At 52.9% G+C, this 21270-nt stretch overlaps 1 protein-coding gene across 1 annotated transcript in view; it reads left to right on the forward strand.

Annotated features, from left to right (window-relative positions):
• Window positions 1–980: 980 nt before the first annotated feature.
• The window catches only part of Serinc5 (serine incorporator 5), a gene marked incomplete in the record, with an annotated part of 71405 nt that continues 51115 nt past the window's right edge, over window positions 981–21270 (forward strand). The window contains 1 exon segment of the mRNA XM_013513014.1: window positions 981–1070. Within this exon segment, the coding sequence (XP_013368468.1) occupies window positions 996–1070 (75 nt within the window).

The following is a 21270-nucleotide window of genomic DNA, read 5'->3' on the forward strand; positions in this document are numbered from 1 at the left end:
TGAAAGGATTAGCTTTAAAAAGAAGCAAAGTATTTTACATCAAGACAATAGGAAAGATGCCTCATGGCTACAACAGAAGTCAGCGGGACCCTACCCTCACTGGCTCAAGGATATAAAAGACTTTGCTTTGAGAAGAGAGCCCCAGGGAATGTAGCTCATTAGGGCCAGCTAAGAAGGAGTTTCCTGAAGCTCAGCTCTCCAGGCACTCAGAGGCCTCAGTAGCCATGGTGCAGTGGGGCCTGGCTACTGCTCCACATGGTGCTGGGTTTATAGGCATGTAGGATGCAAGAGACGTGGGCTCAGGGAGGCTTCTGCCCAGATTTGAGAAGAAAGCCTTGGGGTCCCTACAGTGTGTGAAGCTGTGGGCGCATAGCTGAAAGTGCAGTGGTGACCCCAGGATGCTGGAAAAGCCAGGGATGTGGAATGTCTGCTGAGGAAGGCTACAGGCAGAGGGGCCTGCCCAGCGAGAGGCATGGGGGCCGTGCAGGCAGGGCCATGGGGCAGGGCCAGCCAAGCCCATTGTCCCATCTCATCCTCTTGTGCCCCAGGGGCGGGACATGTAACTGCAGGACTGAGTGTTTGCCCTGCTGGGCTTGGGTCTTGCTTTGGTCCTGTTGGCGTCTATCCCCTGTAGCTCCCTTTGGAGTGGGAAAGTTTACCCTGAGGTAAGTGTGTAATTCTTCGATTTTTATAGGGGCTCATAGCTAAGAGTTTGTCTTGCATCTCAGAGGAGACTTTGGCTTTGGGCTTTTTAGCAGTGCTGGAAGTAAGGCTTTGGTGCCTCTTAAAGATGGACTAAGGGCATTTTGGATGAAGGTAACACGAGCCTTTGGGGGCTGGGTGGAATGTCATGGTTTAGATCTCCATGTCTCGTGCACGCAGAGGCAGGGCTTTCCAAGGCCAGAGGAGCTGGTCACTGGGGGTGTGGCCTCGAAGGACCTATGTCCCTCTCCCCGGGCTCCTCCCCTCACTCTCTGCGTCCCTGCGGCCACACCATGAGCAGCTGTCCTCCGTCAGACCCTGCCACCGTGACTTCCCACCTTGGAGCCGGCCGGGGATGGATCAAGAACGTGAGCCAGACCAAACGTCCTCTGAGTCGTGGTGTTGGGTGCTTGCTCCTGAGTTGTGATAGCTCCGGGTGGGGCAGGGCTCACTGCGGGCGGGAACAAGACCTGATGGGGGATGATAGTAACAGCCGAAGAGGACAACAGGACTTCAGTGCCCGGTGCTGTCTCCTCACATCCATCCTTCATTCTGCAGGGCAGCCAAGGGAGGCGGGGATGTGCCAGGGGCCTCTCCGACAGGCGAGGCAGCTGAAGGATAGAGAAATAAGGCAGCTGACTTCCATGGGGGAGCCGAGCCAGGCCTTCCCACACGGGGCTCCCTGGCCAGGGCGACGACGTCCATGCTCGTCTGCTGTTTCTTACTCCCTCCTGATGAGAGCATCGAGAGTAATAGTAAGACCACCTGACCACACAGTGCCGGACAGTGCGGACTGCCAGTCAGGAGGGTGCTGGTGAGTGAGGTTTGGATCCTTCAGATCTGAAACCAAAGGCTGGGCATGGAGCGCATGCCTGTAATTCCAGCACTTGGGAGGCTGAGGCAGGAGGAGTGCTGTGAGTTTGAGACCAGCCTGGGCTACCTAGTGAGTTCAATGCCAGCCTGAACTACATAATGAGACCTTGTCTTTAAAAAAAAGAAAAAATTCTGAAACCGGAAACTGAAAACTGGTTAGCAAACTTAGTAGTGTAGAAATTTGCGTGTCAACTGTCAAGTAAAAGCATAGGGAAGTATGTGGAAAATGTGTCAAAACTATTTGAGGTATGAAACTGTCTTTCCTACTTCATGCCTGAAGTTTTCCGACAGTAATTTGGTGTTGAAATACTCGGTGTCACAGTGTGTGGAGAGAGCGGGTAGGGAGGCCATCGCCTTCTCTGACACGGCCCGTTGTGCTCACTGATAAAGGCCCGCATCCACCTAGGACTGCCGACTGTCCAGGCGGGGAGAGCGGGTTTTGCTCAGTGGATGCTGAGTCTTCGGAGGGAGGGAGGCGTGGGGGTCTCGGATGGCCTCAGGAAGAGGACAGTGGTAGGAGGTTGGTCCCTGGGTTCCTGTCTGCTGTGGCTCTGCCCGAAATCGGGGTCCCTCCTCCTCAAAACCCTGTGCTTGTTGATGGCTTTCCAAAGAATGGCTCCTAGGTCCTTAGGAAAGCCTGGGTGTAACTCATGGTCCCGGTCCTGTGGCGTCCGAGAGGACTGGCCCCAGGACCTTGAAAGAAAATGCACACGTTCTCAAGGCCCATCTTCAAGGCGGGGTGGGGCCTCCGGCACCTGGTCTGCCTGCGTGCAGCGAATGACCCCTCATTACTCATGGTGCCTTGCCAGGTAAACTGGCACAGCATAGAGGAGAGGGCAGATTCTCCGTGTGAGTCAGAGCGGGCCCAGAGCCTGCCGACAGGAACCTCTCTGACAGCCCTGACCAGTCCGTGCTGGGCTCCCTGCCTGGGCAGACAGCTGTGGGCTGCAGGACGCCGGCCGGAGGTCCTCCTCCTTCGGGACAGAGCACAACCTGAGGCAGAGCTAAAGCCCAAGGCTGAGCTGAAGCCCTCAGCTTTTCCCCACTGCTGTGTTCAAAGTGGTGGGAAAGCTTGGGGCAGTGAGGGCAAAGCTTTTAGGGCTTTCGGCAAGTGCCTCAGGCTCACTGCCACTGCCCCGGGTCCTCATCCCAGCCCTCGAAAGGAACCTGGCCCCAAAAGCTCATTTTTTTCCGTCACAGGTGCACTTTTCAACAGCGTGGGGTCCTTGTGAAGCCCTGAGAGAGCTTTCTTTCCTTGTTTTTGAACCTGGGCCCTGTGTGTGGGTGTGGGCCCCCAGCCGGAGGTCGTAACTTCGCGCTTCACATCCTATGTCGTCTGAGACCCAGCTTTGCCGGTCAGTTAACAGGTGAGGGGTAGAGGTGTGAATGTCTTTCTGCTATGGTGAGAAAAGCGCCTCGCTGGCCGGCTGTGGATGCCACTGTCACTGATGTGTTTAAATCGCTGTCAGCCCCCACCCTGCTTTGATCTTTATCTGCTGCACAGATACGTCTCCCGCTGTGCAGGGCTGTCTTCTCGTCTCTGCGGTGGGCGCTTGTATTTGCCACTCAGATGTGGGCAGAATGTGCCCCTTCTTGCTGACCACAGCTGGCACCTGCTGGCCTTGACCCACAGGCTGGCATGAGCGGTCACTCACTGCAGGTGGCCAGGCAGTCTCCACGGGTGGCCCGGACTGGGTGCGGGGGACTCTGCCCTGCCGCTGACCTAGCGCGTGCCCCGCCCTCCCCCACTGCAGAAGGGATCACGGGGACCCTGCGCCCCAGCTTCCTCCCTGAATTCTGGGCTTGGCTCCCACCTACTGAGCTCCTGGAGACTCGGAGACTGCTGTAATCCCTCGCTTTGTGGGGTTTTAAGGCAGTCCCTGTTCAGAAGCCTCAAAGCAAAGCAGTGCTTATGGCATTGTCTGCCTGTATTTCAGAGTGTAGGGGACCTTCATCCATTAAATTTGACCCTCAAAAGAAAGTCTTCATGTAGGCCTTGCTCTCTGCAGAACTGGCCATTGGAGGATGCAATTCTTTTTTATCCCTTACTTATTTACTTATGAATTTTTCTGTCCTTCTGGGGCTTTGAAATAGGGTCTTTCTCTGTAGCCCAGGCTGGCCTGAACTCAGGGCAATCCTCCTGCCTCAGCCTCCCAAGTGCTAAGATGACAAGCGTGTGCTACCAAGCTCTTTGGCCTTTTTCATTCCTTGACCCAGCTGTTTTTGGTATCTTTAAAAGGTGGTGAGGCAGGCCTCATTCATCACAATCATGTGTGTTTTGGTGTGTTTTGCGGTTGGATGCTGAGTGGTGTCTATCAGCTGAGTCCACTAATCCAAACCACCGTGATCAACCCCAAATCCTGGGCTTCCCAGGCAGTCAGAAGTGAGCCTCTGTAACCGTTGTTAAATGTATTTTAAAACATTTCCTGTATCTCCTTGCTTGTATGTTAATTGTATTTCATTTTTAGTTCTATTTAATTATTTTTTTTTTTGGAGACACGGTCTCACTATGTAGCTTGGGTTGGCCTTGTACTCACTGCAATCCTCCTGCCTCAGCCTCCTGAGTGCTGGGATTGCAGGTGTGTGCCACCATACCTGGCTATTAATGATATTTTAACAGATCCAGAATGTGAGTGTTCTGTGACATACAAGTAGTGATTGGGTTCGATTGGATTTGAACAGAAATAGGGTCTTGCTTTTGGCTTTTCTTCTGTAGTTTGCTTGGAGAGCTTAAAGTTGCTGATGTTTTAGGAAGGCAGCTGGTGTGGAAAACTTAGTTCAGTTGGATTTTTAATCACAGAATAGGTTTCGAAAGACCGCGTTGGAAGTGAGGTTACAGCGACCGGGGGCGGGGGGGGGGGCCACGCAGCGGTTTCTCCTCTGCATGGAAGCCGCACAGTCCAAACAAAAGCAGGAAAATCGTACACATCCCGAAACCTTATTTACGAGAGCGTGCGGGGGGAGAAGGGAAGATCAGACTTGTGTGTGTTTCTGCACCGTTTTCAGAAGCTGGCGGCCACTTGGGGTCTGTGGGAATTCCTTCCGGCTCCTTGCGGCTGTCGGGAGGCCAGGAGGGCTGGTGGCTCCTGCAGGGTGGGGCATTCCTCCCGTCCCTGCCCCTCGCTCATGGCCTTCTGTGAGGCAGAGGCAGTGTTTTGTTTGTTTTTTGTCCTGTTTCTGTTTTCTGCCATGTAGCCCAGGCTGCCCCCAAACTTGGGGTGGTGGAAGATAGGGCCCAGGCCGGTCCCGTTGGGTGCGGAGGGGCTAGGCGCTGAGCAGGCAGGAGGGGGGTGTTGTTGCCAGGGAAGGACAGCCAGCGAAGGGCATGGAGAAGGGCAGGCGCTCCTGCCCCAGGGAGGGCCCCGCCCGGGGTCCTTGCTCCTCAGCAGTGTTACACCCCCGCGGCTGAGGCAGGAGAATCCCAAGATCAAGCCTAGCCTAGGAAAGCCAGTGAATTTTCTCAGGGTACATGTTGCAGAATTTAGAGTCATTTTTTTCTTTGTTTGAGATGGGGTGTGGTCTTGTCCCCATGGACTGAAGTGATCCTCCTGCCTCAGCCTCCCAGAGTGCTGGGATTACAGGCATGTGTCACCACGCCTGGTCCCCCAGGCATGAATTTTATTCCTCTTCCTTCGGCAACCCTGACTTTTTTTCTAAGTCTGTTCAATCTTTTTGTCAGTTTTGTTTTTATTTCTAATTGGTACATAACACTGTACATGTGTTCCGGGCCCAGTGTGAAGTTCTGTGCCTTGTGTGAGGATCAGGTCAAGGAAGACACACACCAGCGCCGCAGTCATCACTGCTGTGTGGGGAACGCAAGGGCCTCAGCTCTGCATGATTTGAAATCTATAGTATTTGTTAACCAGAGTTGCCCAGCTACACACTACAATGCCAGGCTAACGTCTTCTTCTCTAATTGTAGCTTCACCCCTCTCCTCTCCTAAATTTGTGAAATATTACTATTTTTATTGTTTATCGTACAGGGAATTGAACCTAGAGCCTTGTACTGAAATCTACTCCCATCCCTCTTTGTAAAGTTTTGAGTGCCAGGCATGGTGGTGCACACTTGTAATCCCAGCACTCATGAGGCTGAGGCAGGAGGATCCTTGTGAGTTCAAGACTAGCCTGGGCTACAAAGTGAGCTCAAAGCCAGCTTGAACTGCATAGTGAGAACCTGTCCCAAAAAGACCAAAAAAAAAAAACAAAACAACAACAAAAAAAAAAATAAAAAATTTTGAGAGAGAGTCTCACAGAGTTGCCAGGCTGACCTTGAATTTGTGATCTTCCTGCCTCAGCCTCATGAGTAGCTGCAATTACAGGCATGCTCCGCTCTGTCAGTCAGCTTTCCATTGCTGGACACTTGCAGCTTAAAGGAGGAGGCCTCTAACCTGGCTTCAGCGGGTTCGGGCCGTGGTGGGCTGGCTCTGAGGTCAGGACAGCGGAAGGCACTGTGGTCCCTAGAATGAGGTCTTAGGGGTGGAAAAGAGAGAGAACAAGGACCCGAGGCAGGGGCTGCGGCACTGTGTTCCCTTAGGCCCCGAGGGGGTTCAGAGCGGAGCTTGGGGAACTGCTTCACACTGCGGCTGGCCGGTCCTGGAGCCGGCGCTGTGCCTCCCAGCACTGGACTTGAGCAGCCCCAGGCCTCACACAGAGCTTGAGGGCCCGGGGTTGAAAAGCAGGCTTGTAATTTCCCGTTTCCCCCATCTTAGACCCCCCTCACCTCGTGGTTTTGCTCTGTAAAAGTCCCTAAGAAAGGCAGAGTCTTGGGCAACCCACTTGGGCCCCGTTCTGTCCCTCTCTTGGACAGAAGCTTTCTTTCCCTCAATAAATATATTCTACTCTTAAAAAAAGGAAAAGCAGAGTCAGAAGTGCGCATAGCAGGAACCCAGGGCAGGTGCTTGCCTAGCATGCAGGAAGCTCTGCCTGACTCCTCGCATTGCCGAAAAACTTGGAGTGAGGGTGGTGTTATGTTTCTACACGTGTTCATTAGTTAGGAAATTCAGTGAGCCAGGTGTGGCGCACACCTAGGGATCCCACCGCTCAGGAGGAGGCTGTGGCAGGAGGATCGCCAGGAGTTCAAGGCCAACCTGTGCTACCATAGTGAGACCCGGTCTCAAAAAAACTAACAAAAAATTAGTAGGAGATGCGCAACTTAGGGTGGGTGTGAGCAGCCCCGCTCTGGGCACGGCCCTGGTGGGAGGGAGGGGTGTGCGGTTGACCCCAGCGTGGGGCCAGGGTCGCAGTGCTTGGGGTTTTCTGTCTTCATCTCATGCTTCTCGCAGGCAGAATTGTGTGTCCTCTCAGCTCAGGTGGATCCCGGGATCAGGCCTGTCCAGCCGCCTGTTTGCAAGGCACAGGCAGGGCTGGACTCACATGCTGTTCCGAGGCTGGCCGGCCCCACACTGGCCTTGGTGTGAGCTCGGAGCTGCCCCTGGTCTGGAAGCCTGTGCTGGGAGAGCCCGTGCTCTCTGACTGCTATACACAGCTTTCTTGCGCTGTATCACTTGTTTGTTTATTGTTTGGTTTTTTGAGACAGAGTCTCACTATGCAGTCCAGGCTGGCCTTGAACTTGTGGTGCTCCTCTTGCCTCAGCCTCCTGAGTGAGTGCTGGGATTACAGCCTTGCACGCTGCCCGCCGGGCTGAGCAGCAGGGAGTTAGGGAATGGCTCCCTTGCCCTGCGACGAAGTGTCTGAAGCTGCAGGTTGCCGAGTCAGGAGTATCAGGCTGGTTCTGCAGGCGGCTTCTGCCTGGAGACTTGGACAGCTCTGGGCAGCAGCGCCCAACCCCTTAGGACGGGCTGGGAAGGGCACGGTGCCGGGCAGCTCTGTTTTTCCTGCAGTGCTGGGGCCAGAGGAACCGAGGTTCATCAGATGCCTCTTTTCTGGAGGGGTTGCGGGCACCCCAGACCCTGAGAGAGAGCCCCTCCCTGTCCGTCCCCTGCCTGATGTGGTGAGAGTTGGAGGATATACTGCCATCTACACAGCCCAGCGCTCCGAATCAGAGGCACGGTGGTTCCGGCAGGGTGTCCGGAGCAGGGGAGGGAGGAGCAGGTCTTTAAGCAGCTCCCTGGCATCCGGGGCCCCGTGGCTGGTGCCTGTCTACGGGTGCCAGCAGTGCTCCAGTGTTTGTGAAGATCCTGCCCTGCCTCGATGCTGAGCTAGGAACCACAGACCGGCTTGGGAGGCGATTTCTCCTGCCTCTCCATCTCTGGCAGGTCGGGTGTGGCGCAGACCAGAGGGGCAGACAGGCCAGGTCGATGCCCCCAGGAGCGCATTCAGCTTGGGTGCTGCAGCCCAGCTGCTTGTACTTGTGTGGTTGGCGGGGGAGCAGGTGCTGTGTCGAGCACAACTCCGCTGAATGTGCGCTTGTGGTGCCTGTTTCCAAGTGTGTCAGGGTGTAGGCGTCGCTGCCTCAGCCTCCTTGTCCTTTAGCTTCGCCCCAGGCTCTCCTTTCCAGGGTTGGTGCTGTCCAGGGCCCAGCCCAGAGTGTCCCAGCTCTTGTGGGGAGAGCTGTCTTTCTCCCAGACCTGCAGGATCCCCTTGAGCGTTTTGAGTGGGTAGTTTGATCTCCACCCTTTACTCCGAGTGATGAGCAGATCCAGTCTTTGTCTGAAGCAAGATCTTGCCATGTTGCCCAGGCTGGTCTCTAACTCCCGGGCCCCAGTGATCTCACCTCAGCCTCTCCAGAGGAGCATCCAGGAGATTTCACCCATTACAGTTGGTTAAAAATCAGTCCATCAGGAATATTTACACAGGTGAGCTTTTAAAATAATAATCTTTTTCTGAATGGCCGAGGTTTTTCTGCTCCTTTTTTTGGAGGCAGTGTCTTGCTATGCAGTTCAGGCTGACCTTCAAGTCACCATATAGTCACGGCTGGCCTTGAACTTGGGACAGTCCTCCTGCCTCAGCCTGCTGAGTGCAGAGATTATAGGCGTAGCCAAGGTTTCTCTAAGCCTAACGTGACACACTGGCTTTGGGAATTTGACTATATAAAAACTAGAAACTTGTCCACAGCAAAACACAGTCAAAACACAATAGCATACAATGACTGTTAGGACAGAAATCTCCTTTCCTTAATGTACAGTGAAGCAAAATGACCGAAAATGGACAAGAGTAGGGATAGATTTGTAGGAGAAAATGCACTTCACTGAGAAGCAGGAAATGCCCAGTCTTGCGATTGAAGGCATAGAATTGAGATTGAGATACTTATTTGCTGATCCCCGACTGGCAGAGTTACAAAGTATGATACCCAGAGTTGGCAAGGTAGTGGATAAGCTCACCTTTGTTTTTTTTTGTTTCTGTGGCGCTGGGGATTAAACCCAAGCCCTCCCATACGCTCCACCCCTGAGCTTTGCCCAATCCTTATAGGCTCATTTTTATGGTTCAGAATTGTTCATCTCTGGAGAAGAACTTACATTAACATTATGTCTTTAAATGAAAAATATGTCCATTCTTGCCTGTAGCAATTTCACTTGTGTTTCTTATATCAGAAGTAAACTGAGAACAGTTGGTTGACGGTGGACTAACTTAAAAAGGTAACTAGCTTCCGTATGATCAGTACTGTGTTGCCATTAAAAATGATGCTGGGAACGGGAGAATATAGCTCAGCAGTACAGCGGCCGCCTGGCAAGCATGAGGTTGTGAGTTTGATTCCCAGTACCAAAAAAAATGCGAACAAGGGAGTATTATACAGCTTTACAAAAGAAGGGAAACCTGTCACATGCCGCAATGTGGTTGAACTTCATGGATACCATGCTAATTACAGGCTAGTTGCAGAAGCACAGATGCTGCATGATTCGTAGACGGTCAACAGAAGTAGCTAAAGTCACAAAAATAAAAACACCGGAAAACGGGTTAGCAAGGGCTAGGCAGGTGAGAAGGAACGTGTGTGTCGGAGGTGTAGTGTTTCGTGTTACATGAATGTGTTCCAGAGGAATCTAGTGAACATTACCTGGCTCTGCGCCAAGCATGGCCGAGGCGGTGAGCTCAGTGTTGTGAGCGTCTCAGGACACACAGAAGAGCGTGGCGCCTTTGTGTGTGCAGTGGGGAGGGTGTGTGTGTGTGTGTGTGTGAGATGAGGTGTCGGGAGGGGGCAGAAGGGGCCTCGGGGCAGTGCGTGACAGGTGCGCGCCGTGGACCTGGGAGGGGCGGACTCGCCCTCCTGCTCTCTGGGTGCTGGGACACGCGTGGGGCTTCCGGGAGCTGCAGACGCACTGCTCACTGTCCACAGCGGTGAGTGCAGGTGGCCAAGGACGGCGGGCCGGTCGGCTGGGGCCTTTGCTTTTCACTTATTCTGTGCTGTTGGATTTATTGTCACGAGACAGTGTTGGTTCCGTCTCTGAAACTTCAGAGCTGGTTTAGCAGATCTGAACACGTGACCTCCAAGGTGTTGCTTGCGTTCTGCGGTCCCCGGGCCCTGGGTGTGGGGGGCGAGGTGCTGGTGTGGGAGCACTTATGCAGTAGGTTTGTAGGCAACAGATTTCACCCACTTCGCTTGAGAAAGGAAACTGATACTACTGCTTTGCCCATCCAGCGTGAATATATGGCATAATTTACCTTTGTCAGAAGTTTACATACGGAAGCCTTTTTCTTGAATTTCTGAGGTGACTGGAGCTAGGACTGGCGGCTCTGCCACCTGTGCGTGGTGCGGAGGGGACGGACACAGCCGTCAGGGCTGTGGTGTCACGAAGCATCGTTCAAGGGCTGCTTTGGTACCAGGCGAGAAAAATCATTGGAGAGATGGGAGCTCTGGCGCCATCTCAAATGCCTTGGATTTGCATTTTCCTACAGACCCACCCATGAGGTTCCACTCCTGCAAGAACACGAAGCTGCAGAAGAGCCATAAAGTACTCTGTGTAAACTTCGCACGGCGGCGGGGCTTTAAACAGACTCGTAACTTGAGAAACGTGAAGCTGTTTTGGGTCCTGCAGCGCTGGGAAATTGCCCTTGGGGCTCTTTATTTCTGTTTGAATTAGCAAGTGCTCAAAAATCCCCGTTTTCTTTTTATTCTTAAAGTGCAGTTGGAGAAATGCCCACGCTCTTACTTGTGCATTGAGCAGAAATGTCCAATCAAATAATTTGGAAGTTATGATCTGAGGGCTTTTGGAAGTCATTCTTTATTTATATTGAAAGGGCTTTATTAGATTTTAATTAAAAATTCTTTAGAACAGTTTTAGGAACTGTTCTATTGAGATACAGTTCACATCCCAGGCAGCCCACCCACTTGAAACGCACAGGCTGGCGGCCTTGGGTGTTTACGGTTGCACAGTTCCCTGCTGTATGCCTGTGTGCCGTGCTCTCTTCACCCATTCCGGCATTCATGAGCGTTTTGGTTCTTTCCACTTCTGATTTCTTTGAATAAGGCTGCTGCTAGCACTTGTGTACAGGTTTTCGGGTGGATGCGGGTTTCCATTTCTCTAGATTCAATCCATCCACCCACCCAACCATCCGTCCACCTGTCTTTCTGTACTTCTGCACAGAAGTGTAGAGTCAGAGCTGCTTACCCTTCCGGAACCAGCAAGATGTTTCCTAAGGGCGCTGCTCCATTTTCTATGCCCCCTGCAGGCCCCAACTTTCCATTTCTCCATGGTCTTGTGAGTGCGTGCTGTCCGCTCTTTACTCCAACTGCTGTCTGGTATGAAGGGGCCTCTGGTTTTGGTTTGGATTTGCATTTTCCTAAAGACTCATCCATGAGGTTCCTAGTCTTTTTCTGACCTAGTTTCCATCTGCACCTCCTCTTTGGAGAAATGTCTATCTGTATCTTTTGCCTGTTTCTCAGTTGGATTATTTGTTTTTATATTATTGTGTTTTAAAAGTTCTTTTTATGTTTTGAATTCCAAATATACCCCTCATAAAGTAGATGATTTACAAATACGTTCTCATTCTATGAGTTGTTTTTATTTTATTTTATTTTTTTGGTTTTCTCTTGATTGAACTCAAAAAGTGCTGAGCTACATCCTGTCTCTTTTTAAAAGTTTGAGATGGATTCTCTTTAAGTATCCCAGGCTGGCCTCGACCCTAGGATTCTCCTGCCTCAGCCTCCTGAATAGCTGAGATTATAGGCATGTGCTACTACTCTCTGTGTCTTTACTTTCTTGAGGGTATGGGTTGTTTTTGATGAAGTCTAACTTAGTTTTTCTTTTGCTCCTGTGCTAGTGGTCTTGTAATATGTGCCTAGCAAAGTTAATGAACATGGAGCGCTGTTTTCTTCTGAGAGTGTCCTGGCTTTCGCCCTCGTAGTTAGGTCTGTGATGCACTTGGGTGAATTTCTGAGTGAGGCTGTTCTCTCCCCGGTGAGCTGTCTTGGCGAGACTGTCAGCTTTGTTTACTTCTGAGCTCTCAATTGTATTGGCTTTGTCAAAGGAGACTTCTCGGGGAGCTCGTTAGGGCTTCATACCCAGAGGGGCCAGCCCTGGGCTGGTGCTCGCGTTTGGGGACGGGGAGCCGTTGCTCTTCGGCGGCTGACTCATCTCTTCATAGGATCGTGTGGTTAAATATTTACAGAGACCTAATTGTACCTTGCACAGGCCTGCAGCACACGCTGCTAGGAGGTGGCTTTGTACACAGACAGCATCCTGTAAACACTGCAGCGAAGTCGCAGGGCGTCCGTGTGTCTTGGCCAAGCCGCCTCTGAGTCAGGGAGCCGTCAGGACCGAGCTCACTTCCTTTCTGTCTGGGGCAGCAGCTGGGGCTTTGCATACTACTTGCATTTAAGCAATGTCTTAATTGGAAAAGGAATCTTGATTGTGTTTTTTGAAATAATTACTGATTTTTTAGAGAGTGCTTATCCCTCTTTTCTCTTTCCACAACCGGTTTGGGGGGCGCTTAAGGCCGGCTTTGACATTCCTTCCACCTGGCTCAGGGCCCCGCCCCCAAGCCCGCTGAAGGAAGCTCCTGTCCGGCCCTGCTTCTCCATGGGACAGTGGAGGCTGACCGGCCGGCCTCCAGGAGGAGGATCTGAGCGCTGCCTACGGAAGTGGCAGCCTCCGATGCTGTTCATCCTCACTGGGGCTGAACCCAGGGCTCTTTACCACTGAGCGATGGCCCCAGATGGCTTTATTTTTTTATTTTCTGAGTCTGGGTCTTGCTAAGTTGTCCAGGCGGGACTCGAATTTGCGATCCTCCTGCCTTGGCCTCTCTCAGTGCTGGGATGACAGGGCTGCGATGCCGTGCCCAGCTTATTTCTGAAACTGCTGTTAAGTCGGCTTTGGAAGAAGACAAAGGACTAGTTGATAAAGAGTAACACCCAGAGGAGTAGACGGCTGTGTGGTCAGACTCGAGGGTCCTGGCAGGCGGGTTGTGCTGCTGGAGTCCTGGGGCTTCTGTTCCCCAACGGTGCCCTCAGTGTCCCTGGGGTTGGAGGAACTAGGCATGAGTGCTTGGGAGCCATGGGGCACTTCCCCTGCCAGGACACTGACACGCCATGTATAGCTGGTGGCATTCCGGCGTTTGGAAGCGCGCTCCGTGCTGACGAGCCAGTGTTAGCTCTATTTGTGTGTGGGGCCTTTGGGTGACCCTCTAGTGAGCTTTTGTACCCCCAGTATGGAGGATTGAACCCAGGGCCTTCAACTGAGCTATATCCTCCAGGCCTTTTTTTTGTTTTTTAAATTTACAGAGAGGGCCTCACTAAGTTGCCCAAGCAGGGCTCAAACTTGCCTCAGCCTCCCAGAGTGCTGGGATTACAGCCTGGGCCACCTTGCTAGGCTGAAGCCAACACTTAATGCAAACTAATGGTGGACGCTTCCTGTGTCCCGGGTGCTTCCGCTGAGCTCTTTACTGGGCTGATTGCAGGGAGTCCTAGGCATTCCTTTAGGGACCTGGGAAGGGTGCACACTTGGTGTTCCCACATCATTTCCCTGGCCGAGAAATTCCCTCCTGTGTTGGAGTGCAACTCGTGTTGGCTTCGCTTATGAGGGTCTAAAGTGAGTGAGTTTGAATTCTTGGTCTTTTCTGTGCTGGCCACGTTTCGTCATTGAGTAACTTTAAAGATTGGTTGCAAAACTGTTTTGTTTTGTGGAGTATGTGAAAAGCGGTGCTCTTTAGATACTAAATAGGAAAAAAATTATAAGTATGTAAAATATTGGTGATGTTTGTGAGGGAAAGAGAATTTTCCAAGTTAGCACGTAATTTGGTTGGAGGCTTGGTGTAAATTTATATTCCATTTCTCTTGACTTTGGATCTTGTTTTAGTTAACTTTGGGGAGTTTGGAATGGTCTTTTCATTTATTTTAGAAAGAGTAGGAGACTCGGTCCTCTCAGTGGGGAACGTGTGGCTCAGGTTCGTCGTAGAAGTAGACATTTCTGAATGTGTACATAGTGAATAAGAATGTAGCCCATTTGAGAATTTTCCCATGAAGTGACAGTTGAAAGAGGAAGGTAATGACGAAGGGAAATTGGGGTGTTCAGGTTTTATGCTTACGGTAAGTCCAAACCCAGTCTACACCCCGTACCCTCAGTGTCTGTGACGTGTAACTAAAAATACATGGTGTGTGTTTAATAAAATATTATTATGGTGAAAGACACATTACCATTAATCTGTCCCTTAAAATTGGCGCGCTTACTTTGAACACACTCGTCCCGTCGTCCTTGCCACTTTCCGCAGCAGTTCTGCAAGTCCTCTTTCCCAAGGGTCTTTACACTATGTGATCAAAAAGTGGATGTTGCTGCTGAGCGTTGTCCAGCATAAAGGCAGATGCATAAAAACGCGTGTCTTCACTGACCTTATTCACTGGATGTGGCACTGTGTGACTTCTGGCTCTTCCCCGAAGTCAGAATGATCATGAAAGGGAAATATTCTGAATGGAATCCAGACATCAAGGCAGCCGGGATGGCGAAACTAAAGACACTCAGGAAAGAGGACTCCAGAGCTGCTGCAGAGTATGATGAGGACGTGGGATGAGTGCGCTGGAAGCCAGGGTGCCCCGCTTTGTAGCTCTTGCTCCTGACCCTGAGTCCCTGGGCTGAGATCTGGGGGCAGCTGCCTGGTGACGTTTCTGTGTGTCATGTGTGGCGGGACAGCAAGGAGAGCTGCCATTGGCATCTGCCAGGAAGAGCCCAGGGACACTGCACAGGACAGCGCGCCAGTCCCTGCTGCCAGCAGTGCTGAGTTTGAGCTGTGGGCTGGACGCGGACTCAATTCCTCCCGGGAGTGGGTTTCCGGCTGGAGCCCGGGGAGGAGGTGCAGTTAGTTTGCTGAAGCCTCCGAGATTCTCTCCGTGAAGCTTCTGAGATGGATGGCGGTCCCCTCCTGGGGGATGGCATGGTCATGGCCACCGTGGGTGCCTGACACCATGGTGGGGACCAAAGCCTGCGCACACCCAGCGCCAGGCTTTTCCTGTGTGTGCACACAGTGACCATCAGCCTGTAAGTGAGGCTCAGGTGCTGACAATAGAACAATGTAGATCTTTGCAGAATGGGAGGGGACCATGAGAGGGAGGGAGGGGCGGGGACAGGAAAAGAAGCAAAATGTGTCCTGTACGTTCCTGAATCCACAAGGAATGTGATCGTTAGGTGCTGCAAACATGTGCTCATAGAAGTAAAAATCATAAGAACAGAACAGTACAACAATAGACTGCGATGACAGTTACTTAGGACTGATGAATTGTTTATTCCTGGAACTCCCCATGGAATACTTTTGGACTTTGGCTAGTGGAGAGCAGTGGAACCCTGGAGGGTGAGATCACAGGTAAGGACAAGCCTCTGGCGGGAGCATGGTATTTTTTCATAAGCTGCAGAAGTGGGGAGAGGGTGGTATGAGGGAGTGACCCAAAGAACCCAGCTGCTGTCTGGAAGTGGAGAACCAGATACACATCGCGAGTGCTCAGTCTGGCTACAACCACACGGGAGAGACTGCCCAGCAGGGCCACCCTGTCCCCTGCACTGGGAGCCAGACGCCGCGTGGGCTTCCCGGGTGCTCAGAGCTCGGGTTCGAGGAAATGGGAGAAAGGCGGCATCAGGGCTCGTTTCTGGGTGCGGCAGATGGGTGGGTTTCTGTTCAACTTCTTGATCTTGTAGGTAGCTGCTTAGTTTTTTCATTTCATGTTTAGTTGCTTCACATCCTGCCAAGGTGAGGTTCATTTGTGACCATCTGTTCACGTCTGAAGTGCAGGGTTGGGGAGTTACCTTGTTCAAGCACATGCACACGCATGTCATAGCGGAACAGTGCAGCAGGGATTTTCGTGCTTCAGCGCTCTGATCCCAGGAGTAGTCCATACTGTTTTCTAGCTCCCAGCTGATTTCATTTCACAAATATTTGAGGGTTGATTGCCCACAAGATGGAACAGGAATGCTGGTTTGTTTTCTTTTTCTTTTTTCTTTTTTTATTTTAAAGAGTAAAAGAAGGATAACATAATAATAGCGGGGGCTTACCAAATTACAGACAAAGTGGTAGGAAATTATCAATGGTTATTGTTTTACATATTGTTATCTACAAGATAGTTTCTCAGGAAAACAAATAGACAAATAATAGTGAGTTACAGACAAAAGAGGTAGGAGATTATCAGTAGCTGTTGTACTATACTTTGGTATCTTCAAAGTGGCTTCTAAAGAAAATAAATAGAGCTATACATGAGTGACCTATTGAATAATCATTAACTTTTCTCAATGGTTGTTGTAGGAAACACATAATAATAGACATGCATCCGTTTATGAAATAGGATAGGAACAATACAAACATTGCAGAGTTATGGATAGATTAGTAGGAAAATATCAATGGCTGCTGTAATACATGGTGGTATCTTCCAAGTGGTTTCTGAGGAAGACAGAGATATGCAAGAAGGATCTAACAAGTAGTTACAGCCTAAGGGTTGTCAAAAATCAGGTGAGCAGTCTGGGGTCAAAGCCATTTTTTGTAGCGTTTTCTCTCCAGCCTCCCATCGCATTGGGACCCCACAACCAGTTACTGTCCTCTCCCCAACTGTCAGCACAGGTAGCAGGAATCCTGCTGGAGACTTCTCTGGCGCTCTACCACAGCCTGTACTGTCTGGGGAAGAATGGCTTCCAGGGAGTCTCCGCAGGTATTGTGCAAGGTTCTCCTGGTTTACAGCTTCCAAGCGGCTCTCATGACCCCAGTCCACAGGACCTCTGACTCCTCGGGCTTAGTCTGCATTCTCATGTTCTCCGAGTCCTTGTTCAGCAGCTGCTCCTCCGCTGACTCTGGACCTTTCTAGTTCTCAATGGCAGGAGCAAGAGTGACCCGTTGCATGGCATGTATTCTCAGGGGTTTCTCCATGTTTGAATGATTCACACACGTCCATGGGTGGGCATCTGCAGCCAGTGCATGGTGGGCCAATTGTGTCATTGTTTCTCTGTGTCATGGTCATTCTCAATTGAGTGGCGGCGGCCAGCCTGAGGGCCGGGGCTCAACAGCGCTCGCCACCGCGTGGCTCCCCGTGCGTCAGGGGCCCTCCTTCCTGGTGCTTATGAGGCAGGGAGTGAGCCGGCCTGAAGACTGGTGCTCCCCGCCCGTAGCTCCCCATGTGCCGGAGGCCCTCCCTCTGGGCGCCTACAAGGCAGGGAGCCAGCCGGTTGGAAGACCGGCACTCTCCGCCCATGGCTTTCCAGGTGCCTACGAGGCAGGGAGCGAGCCAGCCCGAAGACCAGCGCTCCCTGCCTGTGTCTCCCCATGTGCCAGAGGCTCTCCTCTGGGCACCTATGAGGCAGGGAGGCAGCCAGTTGGAAGACTGGTGCTCCCCACCCATGGCTCCCAGTGCGCCGGAGGCCCTCCTTCCAGGCACCTACGAGGCAGGGAGCAAGCTGGTTTGTTTTCTTCCCAGAAACTTGCCTTTGTGTTTTGCTAAGTGTAAGGTGTGAGCTTGTCAGAGGCCCCCCAGCCCACTTACCCTGCTGACTGTGGGAGGGGCCTTTGGGATCACTGCTGCTGTTGCGTGTCTGGTGGAGTTTGTATCCTGTGTGTGGCCGCATTCTGTGCTCTTGTTCTGTGATCTGTTTCTGGTGAACAGTGTCGACCTCTTTCCATGGCGGCAGGTTTTCTGCACAGCCTGAGTGATCATTTCCGAAGCGAATAGTCTTCTATAGTGCAAGTCCACTGCGATCTAAGTGGTCAGCGGCTCTTCATTGAACCCGGGCTCCAGTGCTTGATGCTGACCGGGCCTGATCGAGATGGATGGGGTGAGCAGAAGGCCAGGTCCCCTTTCCAGGACCAGGAACCAGCTTGCTTGGGCAGGGCTGTGCTGGCGAGGTGGGTGCTGGGCCCTGGGATGGGAGCTGCTGGCCAGGCCCCCTGGAGGTCATCCAGGCCCCTGCAGCCAGAAGTCACAAGGGACAGAGCCTGCACACCAGGGTGGTGATTTCAGCTGTCCCGGTTGCTCCCTGCACACCCGTGGCAGGAAGGAAAAACTGCTGCTTTAAAAACAGTTTTTGTTTTTGTTTTGATAGTTTTGCAAAGTTGCCCAGGCTGGCCTTGAACTCCCGCACCTCCTGCGCTGTCCTGCGTGTGCCACCCTCCCTGGCACAGCTTCCCCCTCTTTCCTCTTCCTCCTGGTGGGCTGGGCCGGCAGGCGGGTCCATCCTAAGTGCTTGGTGCTCTGAACAAAGAGCTGGGCAGGACACACGCAGAGGAAGTGGACACAGATTGATTCCTCGTAGAGGTCAGAAATCCCATGCTCGGCAGTGGGAGAGGAGTGGAGGCAGCTGGAATCACACTCTGGCCTGGTGTGGGGTTCACTTGACCGGCTCCCCCTTCCTGGGGGTTGTCCCTGTGTGGACCAGAAGCACAATGCAGATGAGATTATAAGGCATGCTAATTGGCTGGGGCCCCTCCTGGCTCCTGGAGAGCTGTGTCTGCCGCCCGGAGGCCCACAGCTTGGGTGCCTTTCTGTCTCCTCGGGTCTGACCATCAGACCTGATCTCTCCTCGGCCTTTGGAGACTGCGTCCTCTTTCTCCCTCTGCCCTTCCGGCCTGCTGAGGGCCTTTCTGTCCACCTGCAGCCTTGAGCAGTGTGGCGTTCAGCCTGGAGGGGCCGAGCCCAGGGCCTGGTCTCAGGCCACCCACATATGCTAACAGGAAGAGAAGCCTCTGGCAGAGTCCGAGATTTTAGTCCTCACCAGCTGTGTGACCTTGTCTCTCAGCCTCTCTGAGCTCCGGTCTCATCTCTGTTAGAGGTGATGTTAGTAATCATCATCAGCATCATAATGTGGTACCTTGCAGAGAAGAAGAGGTGAATAAATGTTACCTTTTTTGTTTTGAGGTAGGGCCTCATATAGTGCAGGCTGCCCTTGAACTCACGGCGATTCTCCTGTCTCAGCCTTTCCAGTGCTGGAATTACAGGTGTGCGCCCCCACACCTGGCTGAGCATTAGCTCTTGTCAGCTAACCTTGTTCAAGCATAAGCAAGCTCCGTTAGGGCGCCCTGTGTCTGTTTGCGTTGGGTGAATCTACCGTAACAAGCCATGTTCCTAGCACGAGGATCTGGGATTGGTTCTGCAGTACTGTGTCCTGTGCCAACAGCTGACTCAGTCACCGAGCAGGGGGTTCTGTTCCAGTTCTGGTTCTGGTTCTCCTAGCATTGCACCAGTCTCCAAGGCACAGCTTCGGGTGGGCTTAGTGCCTGGTGCCCTGGTGACTGGAGCTGCCTGGAGCCCTCGCTGTGCTGTGGTGCACAGTGGGCTGCTGAGCTCAGAGGCAGTGTGGAAGGAGCACCCGAGGCCAGCCTGGGGTCGGGCTCTTGGGGAGCAGCTGCCCCCCAGGCTCAGAGAGGGATAAACTGCACACTGCCTCACACCACAGAGCCCAAGGGTGGCCTTGAAGTCTGGCAGGAGCAGGACAGAGCAGGACCAGGCGCTTGTTACTGAAAGGTGTGGCATCTGGGTATGCAGGGACTGGGAGCAGGAGTGGCTTTGCTTTGCGTTCTTTGCTCCTCTGCCGGTATGATCTGGCTGCAAGCCCAGGAAGGCCTGCTCCGCTGCTCCCGCCCAGCAACTTGATAGTCCTGCCGGCCCTCCCTGTGGCTGCCCCTCATCTGATGACCCTGGAGCAGGAGCAGCATCCAGGCAGTTGATGGAAGCTGCCTGGAGCTCTCAGCTCAGCCGGGGCTCCTGTCTCCAAAGCTGCAGGGAGGAGGGGAAGAGGGAGAGCCGCACTGGGCAGTTGAGGTGTCTCTCCTGGAGAGGCCTGCACAGAGCTGTCTTTAGCCTCCCAGAGTGCTATCCCCACCCCGCCGAGGCCAAGGGCCCAGACCCAGGTCAGCACATGGCCACAGCCGAGGTCACTGTCAGGATGGCAGTGGCCCACGTGCTCCTTAAGTGGGAGGAAGGTGGTGCTGTAGGCGTCCTCGGAAGGTGTGTGCATGCAGTCCCGGCCCAGGGGAGTGGACGACTCTTTCCGAGCCCTGGCTCTCGCTCCCCCTCCTCTCCAAGTGTCTTGGTTACTTTTTTCTTGCTGCTGGGACAAAATACCTGACGCCCAAAATTAAGGAGGGAACGGTTTATTTCACTTACAGTTTGTGGAAGTTTCAGTCCGTACTTGGCAGATTATAAGGCAGAGTGGCACATGGCAAAGAGCTACAGCTCAGGGCGCCAGAATGCAGCTAAGCAACAGCCACACACCAGGGCGGAATGGGGGAGGAATGCCCCAAGCACTCTTTTCCTCTCCCTTACATATGCAGACTATCCACTTGTGGGCGGGTGCAGCTCTCACACCCATATTCAAACTCTAATAGCCTGCCCTATGGCCGCTTGAGGCTTTGGGGGGACACACAGACATAAACCATAACACCAAGGCAGCTTCCTCTCCTCTTGCCTCTGGGTTTGACTGCACGTGCTTGTGACCACCGAGCCCCTCAGTACCGAGCCCTGGAGGCTCCCGGCTGTGTGTCTGCACAGGTGACACATGCACTGTGGCTGGCTGCTTGGGAGGCCTAAACCGAGGCGCTAATCGCCCCTGGATAGGTGGAGGTTTCCCTGCTGCGCCAGGTCTCTGTGTGTCACTTGGCTCGAGAGAAGCCCACTGACCTTACTTTACCTGAATCCCCCCTTTGCACGGCCTTGTCGCCAAACATAGCCACGTTCGGAGGCCCCGAAGCCAGGACTTCAGTGTCAGAACTTTAAAGGCGTGGTATCGCAGCGACCGTGCGCACGTTTACAGCAGCATGACTCCTCACAGCTCAGTCTCGGAAGCAGCCTCTGTGTCCACCGGCAGATGAATAGATAAAGGCACTGTGGCGTTCACACACCATTGAGCACCACCCCGCCCTAACGAAGGCTGAACCGTTGTGTAGACCCCTGGGGTTCCTCCGTCACCCAGCTGGAGAGCCAGGCTTTGAGCACTGCTTGCCCTGTGCCCTGGTGGCTGTGCATCTGCAGGAGGGTTTTCCGGAAGGGCTGCTGGTGTCGCCCTCCAGAGAGAGGTCCCTGGGGTTGGCTGGTGGGGAGAGCTGGCCTGGTGCTCAAGGCTCTGATTGGGTCCCAGCACTGCCAATGAAATGGACAGAACAAGAGATCATCCGACTCCTTAGGTGTGTGATGGTTTCTCCTGGGAAAGGCCACAGATGAAAGCCCTGGCACTCGGTGACGCCGTGCTGGGGAAAGGCCCAGCAGGGGCTGTGACCCCAGCCCCAGGGACCAGGCTGGCCAGCGCTCTCATGACTTCACCCTGCGTTATTCATTCGGCACACATTTGTTGAGTCCGGGATGGGCAGGCAGTGTTTTGTTTCTTTATTGTTACTGATTTTGTGCGTTATT

The sequence above is a fragment of the Chinchilla lanigera genome, unplaced genomic scaffold, assembly GCF_000276665.1.
Source record: "Chinchilla lanigera isolate Chin_1 unplaced genomic scaffold, ChiLan1.0 scaffold00017, whole genome shotgun sequence".
Lineage (NCBI taxonomy): Eukaryota > Metazoa > Chordata > Mammalia > Rodentia > Chinchillidae > Chinchilla > Chinchilla lanigera.